Source organism: Myotis nattereri (genome assembly GCF_964212035.1).
Source record: "Myotis nattereri genome assembly, chromosome: 13".
Lineage (NCBI taxonomy): Eukaryota > Metazoa > Chordata > Mammalia > Chiroptera > Vespertilionidae > Myotis > Myotis nattereri.
In genome coordinates, this window is record NC_138088.1 from 61,711,448 (window position 1) to 61,723,496 (window position 12,049).

The window sequence follows — 12,049 nt, forward strand, 5'->3', positions numbered from 1 at the left end:
TCCCACAGACACGTGCAAGTTTGTATCTGATAATGATATCACTGAGAAAATAATGTCTCTTTCAATCACTGACAAATGCAAGAAAAAAAGTAAATCCACTACTTCTCTCTGTAAATTAAAAATTCTTATGAATAAAGAATTAAAATCAAAGAACAATGATATAAAATACTGAACACAGAAAACAATATTTCTATTTTGGATGAGAAGGGACTTTCTAAATGGGACAGAAACTCTGAACCCATAAAGGAAAAGATATATTTAACTACATAAAAATTAAAACGTGCACAACCATAGAAATTGCAAAGAAATATAAAAGTGAGCCCTAACCAGTTTGGCTCAGTGGATAGAGCATCAGCCTGCGGACTGAAAGGTCCCAGGTTCGATTCCAGTCAGGTGCATGTGCCTTGGTTGCGGGCACATCCCCAGTAGGAGGTGTGCAGGAGGCGGCTGATCGATGTTTCTCTCTCATCAATGTTTCTAACTCTCTATCCCTCTCCCTTCCTCTCTGTAAAAATCAATGAAAATATATTTAAAAAAGAGAAATATAAAAGTGAACCCTAGACATGGAGAAAATACTTGCCAAATATAAAAGATTAGTATATTTAATGCATAAAGCCCTCTTACACAATAAGATAAATTTATAGATCCAATAAAAGCTTGAATGAAGGGGAATAACAGATATTTCATTTAAAAAATACAAATTGCCAATACACGAAGTGAAGAGATGCAAATGTCTTATTCCCTCCCATGGGATAAAATAAGCAAGTAGATCTACAGAGATAGACAAATTAAGAAAAAAAAAGTTAAACTATGGATAAAAATATCCTCAGTTTTTGTTATTATATAGAAACTAGAGGCCCAATGCATGAACTTCGTGCAAGAGTAGGCCTTCCTTCCCCCAGCTGCTGGCACCTGCTTCCCTCTGGCCCCCAGGACCCGGGCTTCCCTCGCAGCCCCGGCTGTCGTCTGGAAGGCTGTCTGGAAGGCTGTCCGGAAGGACATCCAATCTAATTAGCATATTAAGCTTTTATTATTAGAGAAGATGTGTGTTTGAAAGTTTAATTTTAAAAAATGAACAGAACAGAATTGGCAGAAAGAGGTATAGAAGTTCAGGGAGCATTACACTTTTTGTATTTTAATTTTCACAACTATTTTATAATCTCAAGTTTTTTTAAGTGAGGGCTAACAATTGATTCCCATTACATTCACTGTGTGTAAGCCTTCCCAATGTGTGCCCAAATCAGACATAGTTTTGATAGTTGTAATTCCGAGATATATTTTTGCACAGTGCTCTTTTCTTTTACTATTAAATCATAAAATCTCACTGTTTTTCCGTGGTTTTCAGAATGATTATCTCCATAGCTAGTAACGTCCTCTGTGCCCACGGTCACCAAGCTATTCTTCAAAGGGTGACGATTGGAGATTTCATTTATTTTTATTTGACAAAAATATTAACTTTGCTTTGAACAGAGCACAGCAATGAGCTTCTTCACACGGGACGATTTCTGTATCTGTTACACTAGCGCCCCTTCTAAAACTTTTCTTCTCAACATTTTCAATCAAAGGGCAGGATAACTGTGTGCAATATTTTGCTCTTCGAGTGGGTGTGTCCATTTACAATCAACTACATGCTCTGACCACATCTGTCTTGCCACAATCTTGCAGTCCTTGATTTTTCTTTAAATAGTTAGTTGATATAAAACATAGAAAGGTTGATTTCTGACACACTCACTTCAGGCATTCCCAGAGCAATCAAGAAAGAATCACTCAGTGCCGCTCTGAGGATATTTCTTTTTTCCCCCAAACAGGAAACATCGATATTGATTTTTCTGATTATGAATGAAAGTAATACATTTTACTGTAAAATAGTTTAGACCACAAATAGTATAAAAAAGGCAAATATTACCAAATTCCATGGCTTGCAATAACCACTATTAGGATTTTTGTGTGTATCTTCATAGACACTTTTCTTACAGGAGCAGACACAAATTCAGGTAATAAATTACCACATTAAAGCTGCATTACGCACACTTCTGTAACTGGCTTTTTATCACTTAACAGATTACGGATATCGTCACAACTCATCTACATAATTAATTTTAGTGGCTGCGTATTCTTTTCATTGTCGCACATAAAAGCTTGTGCGGGTCTCCACTCAGCATCGTTTTGTGTTAGAGGCATACCTGGTGTTTCTATGGAAATCACAGTGTTAAGGGGGTGTCTTAGTTATTAGCATTTTGTTAATTCCCTGTTCATATCTGCTGCCCCTTTATCTACTGAAGAGCTCTTCTCTCTTCTCTATTCTGATTGGCAGGCGCCCTCTGTGTGAGCAGCACTAACTCCTGACCCTGTAAGTTAGGACAACAGTGTCACCTCCTGGGGTGGCAGAGATGAAACCATCTGAAGGTGCCAAGCCCCCGGCATGGGCTGCATGCAGGGAGCTCAGCTTGTGTCCGTCCCTCCTTCCGCCTCCCTCCTTCCTTCCCCCCAAGGTGGAGATTCAGGCCAACTAACAGGTACCTACACATGTACACACTGGCCCCTTCCCTCCCCAGTGGGGTCCTGGGTCTTCCTTTAGAATGCCTCCCCAAACCTCCTACGTCCTACTCAGGGCTCAGCTCCCCTGCAGCACGGAGAGCAGCACCTCCTCAACACACTGTGACAGGAGGATTTAAGTGACCTCCGCTTCCGCCTCCTCCTGGGAGGGGCAGGTGGGGGGGAGCAGAGATGGGCTTTAGCGCGGACACCATCACCCACGACATCATTTCATCTTCACCGCCTCCTGGACGAATACACAGCTCAGGGCAGGATGCTCACGTAAACTAAGATACAAAGCACGACTCAGCCAGCAGGTGGGTGTCACCCCAAAGCCCGAGGGAACGGCCCTCCTGCTGAGTGGGGGGCCTCCTGCAAAGCGGGGGGCCGCCTGCAAAGCAGGGCCCGGCTCCGGGTGTCCTTGTCACTTCGCCCAGAGCAGCTGCTCTGCAGACCGGGATGAAAGCAGCGTCCGTCCAGGGCCGCTCTCTCTCAGAACGAGGGCTGCAGAGAGGAGCCAATCCTCTGAACCTCAGGTGAACGCCCAGCACTTCAGTCCTTAGTACAGACCAACAGAGACTACGAACCATTCGCCAGCAAGAGGAGCATCAGCTTAGCAGCCCAAACCAGCAGAGAGCCCAGGTCCCCGAAGGAGTGAAGGAGCAGAGGTCCAGGGTGCGATGAGATGCTCACAGCAATGGAGTCAACAAACCACCACCACACACCACGTGGACGAAGCTCCGAAACCTGCGCAGCCCTGGCTGGTGGCTCCATCGGGTAAGCGTTGTTCATACACCAAAAGGTTGCAGGTTCGATTCCCAGTCAGAGCATATACCCAGGTTTCGAGTTCGATCCCCAGTAGGGGCAAATGGGAGGCAACTGATCAATGTTTCTCTCTCCCCCTCTCTCACTTCTTCTCTCTCTAAAATCAATAAAAACAACTCTTCGGGTGAGGATTAAAAAACAAACATGCCGGGCAAAATGTCACACCAAACAGTCCACGCTGTAAGACTCCATTTACATTGGGTTCAAAAATGGTGCCAGAAGTCAGGCGGCGGGACCCTCGATGGTGGGCGGGGCTTGGGGGTGGGGTCCCTGGCAGCTGTATAACTATGAATCACACACTTTGTCTTGGCCAGTGGTCGGCAAATTCATTAGTCAACAGAGCCAAATATCAACAGTACAATGATTAAAATTTCTTTTGAGAGCCAAATTTTTAAAATGTAAACTATATAGGTAAGTACATTGTTATTAACTTAATTAGGGTACTCCTAAGGCTTAGGAAGAGCCACACTCAAGGGGCCAAAGAGCCGCATGTGGCTCGAGAGCCGCAGTTTGCTGACCATGGGAGACTCATGGCTATTTTTAGGTTGAACTAAATCAAATTCCTTTTTTTTTTTAAGGTCAAAACAGTGAAATGCCAGCAATTTCATGTAGTTTAAACTAAGCTACACTAATAAAAGACAAACATGCAAATTGACCATACCTTCGCTATGCCTTAGGCCACGCCTACCAGCCAATCAGAGCAACTGTATGCAAATTAACCCAACCAAGATGGCGGCCGGCAGCCACGTAGCTGGAGCAAGCAGGAGGCTTGGTTGCCACCCCAGATACCTGCTTTCAGCCAGCCGTGGCTATGGAGCTGGAGCGAGCAGGAGGCTGGGTTGCCCCTGGTGATGGAGGAAGCCAAGCTTCCCTCCCACCCACCCTCGCCAGCTCTGAGCTCCTCTCAAGGCTACAAAGTTTCAATTATAGAAGGTAAATAAATCCCAGAATAAAAAAAGAAAAAAAGGAGAGGCTAGGAGCTTCCATCGCTGGCAGGCTTGGCCAGCCTGAAAATGGCCCTCAGCCTCTCACCCAGGCTGGCCAGGCATCCCAGTGGGGACCCCCCCACCCTAAAGGGGGTGTGGCCCGCCTGAAAACAGCCATAAGACCTTCACCCAGGCTGACCAAACCTTCATGGGGTGAGGATCCCCACTGTGGGGGGCATGACCTGCCTGCAAACAGCCATCAGCCCCTCACCCAGGCTGGCCAGGCACCCCAGTGGGGACCCCCAACCTGAAGGGGGTGTGACCAGCTGTAAACAGCCATCAGCCCCTCACCCAGGCTGGCCAGGCACCCCAGCAGGACCCCCACCCTGATCCGGGACACCCTTCAGGGAAAACCAGCCGGCCCTCACCCATGCACCAGGCCTCTATCCTATAAAAAGGGTAATATGCAAACTGACCCTAACAGCAGAACGACTGGGAATGACTGGTCACAATGACACACACTGACCACCAGGGGGTAGATGCTCAATGCAGGAGCTGCCCCCTGGTGGTCAGTGCGCTCCCACAGGGGGAAGCTCTGCTCAGCCACAAGCCAGGCTGAAGGCTGCCAGTACAGCGGTGGTGGTGGGTGCCTCTCTCGCCTCCTCAGCAGCGCTATGGATGTCCGACTGCAGCTTAGGCCTGCTCCCCGCTAGCAAGTGGACATCCCCCGAGGGCTCCCAGACTGCCAGGGGTATGTCTTATTGCCAGCTTATGCCAAATCCCCCGGGGAGCGGGCCTAAGCCAGCAGGTAGTCATCCCCTGAGGGGTCCCAGACTGTGAGAGGGCACAGGCCGGGTTGAGGGACCCCCCTCCCGAGTGCAGAAATTTTTGTACACTGGGCCTCTAGTGTTTCAATAAAAACATTTTTCAAACCCTCTGGTAAAGGACAAAGCAGCGTGTACTGGCGGCTGTACTTGTCTGAAACTCCCCAAATGCCCCAGCAGCTTCCGCTGTTTCCTGCCCCTTCTCTTGGTGGAGACGGAATGACAACCAGGGCTCCTCTGGGGTCCGTTTCTCTCTCAGATATTGAAAGATGGTGACAACGCCGTTCCTGGCTCCCACAGTCCCAGCTCCTCTCCGCAGCTCCTGTTCCGGGCGTCTCCCCTCTTCCCCCCACACCCTGTGCCTTTAGTTGAATGATGGGGACATACAGCCAGTCATGGTCCTGCCTGAACCCACCTCCTCCCTGCGAACCAGTGTGTGTGATTCCTTCACAGGACATCAAGATGTATTTCTCAGAGAAGCAATGTCACTAATGACTTTGACATGCAGACAGCCACCATCATTGGGAGTTCGAGTCACGGAGCTCTCATGAGCCTTGTGTGGGGCATAAAGGCACTGTCTCCAGAACTATTGAGATGACGCTGCCCACAGTATGAAGGGGCGTCTCCTTTCGTAGTGCTATGCGCTGACCGCTGGGGAGAAAGCTCATCAGGCCTCAGGAATCTGGGTACAGTGGCTCCTTCACAGTGGCCAATAGCACTTCAAACAGAAGGATGCCCATTTCTTTTAATGTATTTTTATTGATTTCAGAGAGGAAGGGAGAGGGAGAGAGACAGAAACATCAATGATGGGATGGACCGTCACCGACAACAGTGAACAGGGCCTGTGCCCATGGGGTCTGATCACACGCTTTTCTGTCTCAAGTCTCCTGGGGATCCCCAGTCAGTGCCTCTGAGAGACCGCCCAGGCTTCCCTGCAGAACATGAAGACGCCGCACTCTGGCTCATTTCCTGCCACTACCACCCCCCTCCCCCAACACACACGTGTGCGCACACACACACACTCACACTCTGTGCTGAGGCCACACCTGGTGACCTAATCCCCACCCACCATGTGCGCCCAGGCCTCCAGGTCTTTGCTCCAGGACACTCCGTCCGAAGAGCTGTCTTGGGCCAGGCCCTCTATGCCTGTCCCCGATGCTCCAGCTGAGAGAGAAGGGGCTGCCGATAATTCTCTAACACGGCCGTGTATGCTCTTACCAGCAATGGACTCACACACCTCGCCCTCTGGGCTCCAAAGACCTAAGGAAGACCCTCAGGGTCTGCAGCGTGTCCCACTCCCATCTCCCTGAGGATGTGGGCCACAGCTGCCCCCTCCCCACTGCCCAGGTGTCGTCCTGAGTCAGACCTTACAACTGAGTGACGCTCTTCCTCCCACGGGCTCCGGGCGCACACGTGCTTTCCTGGAGACCAGGCCGCCAGGGCCTCCTTCCAGGATGCGGTCACTTCCGCTCCGTGTGCGGCTGGTGCTGGACGCTCCAGCTCAGTGGCTGACGGTGCGGGGCCGAGTGCCTGTCTAAATCCAGGCGATGGCTCAGCTAGTGGAGTGTGTTCAAACGGTCACTTCACCTTTCCAGACCTTGGTCTCTTTGTTCGTAAAGGGGACAGAATCTAGAGTGTCCACTTCGAGTGAGAGGGGGCATCTTTGGCACAGAGCAGGCCCTCGACTGACCCTCGCTGGCTGCGACTTCTGCTAAAGCAGCGCAGCGAGGTGATCGGAGCCCGGGCGAGGCAGTGGGAGCGCGGAGACAGATCTCAGCTCTGACGCGGCAGCTCCTTCCCCCGCCTGTGCTCGTGTCTCCTTCCGCGAAAGCCATGGCAGCATTCCCGTCTACGGGCTCCTCACAGAACGTGACCCTCCTCCTCAGGGCCTGGCACACGGTGAGCCCGCAAGCAGTCACGACTGGAGTAAAAGTGGAAGGAGTGGGCACTGGTCTCAGGGCTGCTGATGGCGCCACCTTTCCTCGCTGTCTTGCTCACACAACCGTGGGCTTCAGCATCTGCAGAGACGCTCCCAGAATCTCCCCTGGATGACGGGGGGCTAAGGACACAGGAATCCCGTGTGCCCTGCTCCTGCTCTGCCCACACCCATAGGTGAGGGCCAAGGGCCTCTGGATCCAGAGCTCCACGGTGCCCAACGCAGCCTCCACGCTCCCCGGCACACCTCGACTTTTCCTAAACTCTGCGTCCCTCCACCAGTGCCTTTCCTGTTCAGTCGCCCTTCCTGTGGCAGCTCCAGTTTGCATTACTCATCCCTCATTTTCCTCCAGTGACTTCAGGTTCTCAGGCTGGACTGTCCCAAAGGCACTGAGTCCCTCTCGGGGCGTCTCTCAGGGCAGCTCTGGGGGCTGGGGGCACCTTAGGATCCCGAGTCACCAGCACCTGCTGCACACTGAGCACCGGCGCCCCAGGTGAGCTGGGGACACTGTCATCCCCCCATCGTGGTCCCAGATGCACTTCATTCCTGCAAACGCGGACGCCACAGGAGCACCTGGCATCAGGGGACGGGCTTCCTGGCCTCGTACAGAACAAATGTGGTCAGAGAACAGGTGCGTCCACAGGTGGTGTTTCCCCAGAGGCACCAGTTTGCAACGCGAGGTAGCCCTCCAACCAGATTTTTCTCTTATCCTGGGCAATCAACAGGGTAGAAACACCAGCGGAACCAGGTGAATTGTATCAGCTAAGTTGACCCGGCAGCAGAGATACTGGGTTCTGCCTGCCCCAAGGGACTTTCCACACCTGCCCAGGTGAGGCCCTTCGGCTGAGACCACCGCCCTCATGAGCAGAGGTGAGTACAGCCCACCCAACCTTGCCATCCGACCAGCGCTGGCAAAGGAAGAATACAACTCCCCCGCCAGCCTCTGTCACCTCGCAGGGCCGATCTGAGAAGACAGGGTCGTCTGTGTCTGTGAGCCCCGAGCCGTCCTTCCGGAAGCTGCCATCTGCCCGCCCATCACAGCTCTGCACAGTCAGGATTCCCACAGGGAGTCTCCCGCCAACACCAGAGCTGGTCTTTGCAGGTGACGGAGCCACAAGTTGGCACAGCGATTTGATAGGAAAACCAGGGAATCGGCCAAAAGTGCCATCCATGCCCAGGTGTTTCCCTTTGGGGAAGGTCGTTAATACCAAGGGGGCGTTTGGAGAGAAGAGTATAAACTGGCCGCTTTACATATCATCCTAAGGGGGCGCAAGAAGCACATTGACAGTAATCATCGAATTTTCAAATCCACTGCACAGACCTTTACGTATTTGTAAACATCGTGTAACTGCTTGAGGAAACATGAAGGAAAACCTGAGAACAATATAAATAGGATTGGACCCTTTCTTATTTTTTTAATCCTCACCCAAGGATATTGTCCCATTGGTTTTTAGAGAGTGGAAGGGAGGGGGAGAGAGAAAATCATCGACCTGTGAGACACCAATTGGTTGCCTCCTCACGCTCCCCAACCTGGGGCCGGGGATGGGGTTGAGACTGAATCGAACTCAGGACCCTTCAGTCCCAGGGCCAACGCTCTATCCACTGAGCAGAACCAGCCCGGGCGTGTTGGACCCTGTCCCACCTTGAGGTTCTCAGCAGCAGGCAAACCAGGCCACTCGGAGCCTCCTCTCTTCGCTTCAGCATCGCTGTCACCCAGCGGAGGTTCAGTTCCACCTGCACCCAACCTCTCATTTCTGACACATAATCCCGGGGCTTAGGCTCTGCCAATGGAAACGGTCCCCTCACTAGTCTGTTCGTTCATTTCAAGGCTAGAAAAGTAGAGTAAGAAGAGGGAAACGTGTTCTCCCTTTTCCCAAGATCCGCTGAAGTCCGCCCGCTCCCCGGAATCGCATGGGTGTTGCCTGCGCAGGAGGGGCCTGCCTGCACCTGGGGCCGGGCCTCCTGATGGGGGAGGAAAGCAGGCGAGACAGGGCACTCCTGTCCCTGTGCCCGGCTGCCAGCAGCTCCCAGCCTCCCACCTGCCCTGCGCGACTGGGTTCCCGCAGAGACCCCGAGAGGAGGGGCCCCAGACGGACCGGCTCAGCGCGCTTTTCAGCAACACGAACGAGGAAACAGCCCCGCGGATCCAGGAAGTTCACGCAACTTTAACGTGTGGCCTGTGTCGGGAACAGCGAGGGCGGCGGGGAGCGGGACCCGGATGCCAACGGAGGGACCAGGCCGGTGTGAGCCTGGTGATGGGGAAGGCAGGCCTGGGTGGGTGCGAGCTGCAGGGGCGCGAGGGCTCCCTGCTGCGGCCGGAGGCTGGTGGGTGGCGGGTCCAGGGGCACCACGTCTCTGCCAGGCTGACCTCCTCTGACATCTATTCCAGGGACCCGCCGCAGCCCCAGGGGTCCAGGGCCTGGCCTCCGCACACCCGGGGCTGCGGGGGGCCCCCACTCCCCGAGCTTCCGCAGCAACAATTTTCCAGCCGAAAGTACCCCAAACGCCTCCTGGGAAACGCTCACCGGGACCCCGAGCGCGGCCTGGGGCGGCGGGAGCAACGGGAGAGGAGCCCGGCGCCAGGGCTGCCAACACGGGCTCCGAGCAGAGTAGAAACTTCCCGAGGGCGCGTCCGTCTGCAGGGGATCCCCGAACCCCGGGCAGGTGAGGCGGCGACAGGCGCCGGCGAGGAGACCCGAGGGCGCTGGACCCGCTCCCCCGCCCGCTGGTGGTGGCGGCGGCGGCGGCGGGAGCAGGTCTCAGGTCCGCGCGGGGGGTCGCAGGAGGGTCCCCCGGTTCCAAAGGGCGCCTCCCGGGCTCGGAGCTGGGCCGGGACCTGGAATCCAGGCCCCGCCGGAACGCGGTGGCGCAAACAAAGTTGGGGCGCAGCATCGCTCGGTCCATGGGTCCCCGCGCCTGTGCGCCCCTACTTACACGAAGACCCCGAAGAGCAGGGCGCGGACCCCGATCTCGACGGCCAGCTCACGCATGGTGCAGCCGGAGCGGACCCTGCAGGCGGCGACTGTGTCGCGGCGGCTCCCGCAGCTCGGCCCGCGCGGCTCCCGAGATCCAGGGCGGCCGGGGAGGCGCTCCAGGCCGCGGGCGGGGGCGGCGGTGGGGGCGGGCGCCGGGCGCCGGGCGGGGGCGGCGGGGCGGGCTCAACCCAAACCTCCCGCCTCCGGCCAGGGCTCAGGGACGCGTGGCAGCTCGTCCTCCGCTCCCGTCCCGGGTCCCCGCGCCTGGGGACTCCCGGTTCCCGAGCGCCACCGCCTCCTCCTCCGCCGCCGCCTCCACGCGGGAGGGGAAACCCCGCCGCCCCCGCCCGGCGCCCGCTCCCCGCGGGTGGGCGGCCCCTGCGCAGCTCGCTGTTCTCCGCGCGCGGTCCCTGCGCCGCCCCGCTCTCCTCCGGGCGCCCCCCGCCCCCGTACCCGCTCTCCTCTCCGGGCGCCCCCCACCCCCGTACCCGCTCTCCTCTCCGGGCGCCCCCCGCCCCCGTACCCGCTCTCCTCTCCGGGCGCCCCCCACCCCCGTACCCGCTCTCCTCTCCGGGCGCCCCCCCCCGACCCGCCCGGCACCCGCTCTCCTCTCCGGGTGGGCGCCCCCCCCACCCGCCCGGCACCCGCTCTCCTCTCCGGGTGGGCGCCCCCCCCGACCCGCCCGGCACCCGCTCTCCTCTCCGGGTGGGCGCCCCCCCGCCCCTGGCACACGCCCCCTGGCACAGGCACGCACGTGGCCTGCAGCACAAGACGCGCCGGGGATCCTCTGAGCTTCTGGCGGCGCCTCTCTCCTCTCTCTGCTCGCGCCCCCCGCCCCCCCTGCACCTCCCGGACCTGGAATTCTGTTTCTAGGAAGTTTCCCCAGCACCACTCGGCGGGAGCCAGGTGGCCCTGCGATGGGACAGGGTAGTCTGGGGGGGGGGGGGTCGGTCTCTCTCTCTCTCTCTCTCTCTCTCTCTCAAGAATTTATAATTAAGGACCCGTCCCTCGGAGGACAGAAACGCTTTGCTCCCTATGAAGGGACTGACAGCCCGACTGGTGTCACATCCCACAAGGCAGACAGCCAAGTCCTCGGGTGTGGAGGTGGGGGCTCCAGCAGCTGCCCAGCTGTGAGCACTCACCAAATACAGCCCTTGGGTGCCATGAGCTCCCAGCGGATAAATGCGTGGGCAGAGCAAGCAGGAAAGGCAGGCTGAAAAGCCATCCAGCCCCAGCACCCAGGTGCCCAGCCCGCAGCTCCTCTGGTCTGTGCGTGTTCTTAGTGAAGAGCGGAGGGCCCGGCAGGCTCGGAAAGGCTCTCATCAGAGAGTAAACAGGTTTCCCTGAACACACCAGCTCCGTAACTAGAGTGAGGCTCATCTTTGAAACATCACTTCTGGATGCAGACAGTCATGTAAGTGCAGCGTCCCCAAATGCTTTCAAAATGCCGCTCTGTGAAAATCTCTCATGTTTCCTGTCCAGCTTATGGGCATGTCAAGAAAATCACCTCCCCAGCCGTGTCTCTGCTGCAGGGTCTTTTAAATCCCCAAACAGCATTGTCCAGGAGGATGACCCCATGTTGACCAGACTATTTTCAAAGAAAAAGCCACCTTGGAGAATACCACTTAGCAACAATTTTTTATACTCACATTTCCCAATGAGACAGTCGCCATGGCGACCCTCACCTATAAGGACCATACACCCAGGCTTTCCAGAGTTACCTGGTGTGAACTTGCTGATAAGCCTACAACACCAAGGATCCAAGAAGAATTCCAGAAGAGGTCATCAAGTTCAACCCAGTACCCGAGTATCTTCCATGATGGTCTCAATAAATATGTCTTCTTGAATACCTCCAGGGATGGGGAACTCACTCACTGTTCAGCTCATGGGCCAACCAGCTGTCATGTCCTCTCAATGACCTCTCCCAGTGAGTGGCTGTTAGATCTTAATGACTCAGTTCTGAAAACAATTACTGCCCATCTCTCATGCTTCTGGAACTTGAACTGAAGAATCCACGCTGGTTTGAAA

General features: G+C 55.3%; 1 protein-coding gene across 6 annotated transcripts in view; it reads right to left on the reverse strand.

Annotated features, from left to right (window-relative positions):
- The window catches only part of PLPP4 (phospholipid phosphatase 4), a 40,159-nt gene extending 29,299 nt beyond the window's left edge, over nucleotides 1–10,860 (reverse strand). For 4 of the 6 annotated variants that reach the window (XM_081105168.1, XM_081105164.1, XM_081105162.1 and 1 more), the window contains exon 1: nucleotides 9,981–10,167. In XM_081105168.1, the coding sequence (XP_080961294.1) occupies nucleotides 9,981–10,036 (56 nt within the window). In that variant the 5' untranslated portion in view covers nucleotides 10,037–10,167. Of the gene's footprint in view, nucleotides 1–9,980; nucleotides 10,168–10,775 lie in introns of those variants that run through there. The other 2 variants (XM_081105167.1, XM_081105163.1) reach the window with 2 other exon arrangements.
- Nucleotides 10,861–12,049: the final 1,189 nt, after the last annotated feature.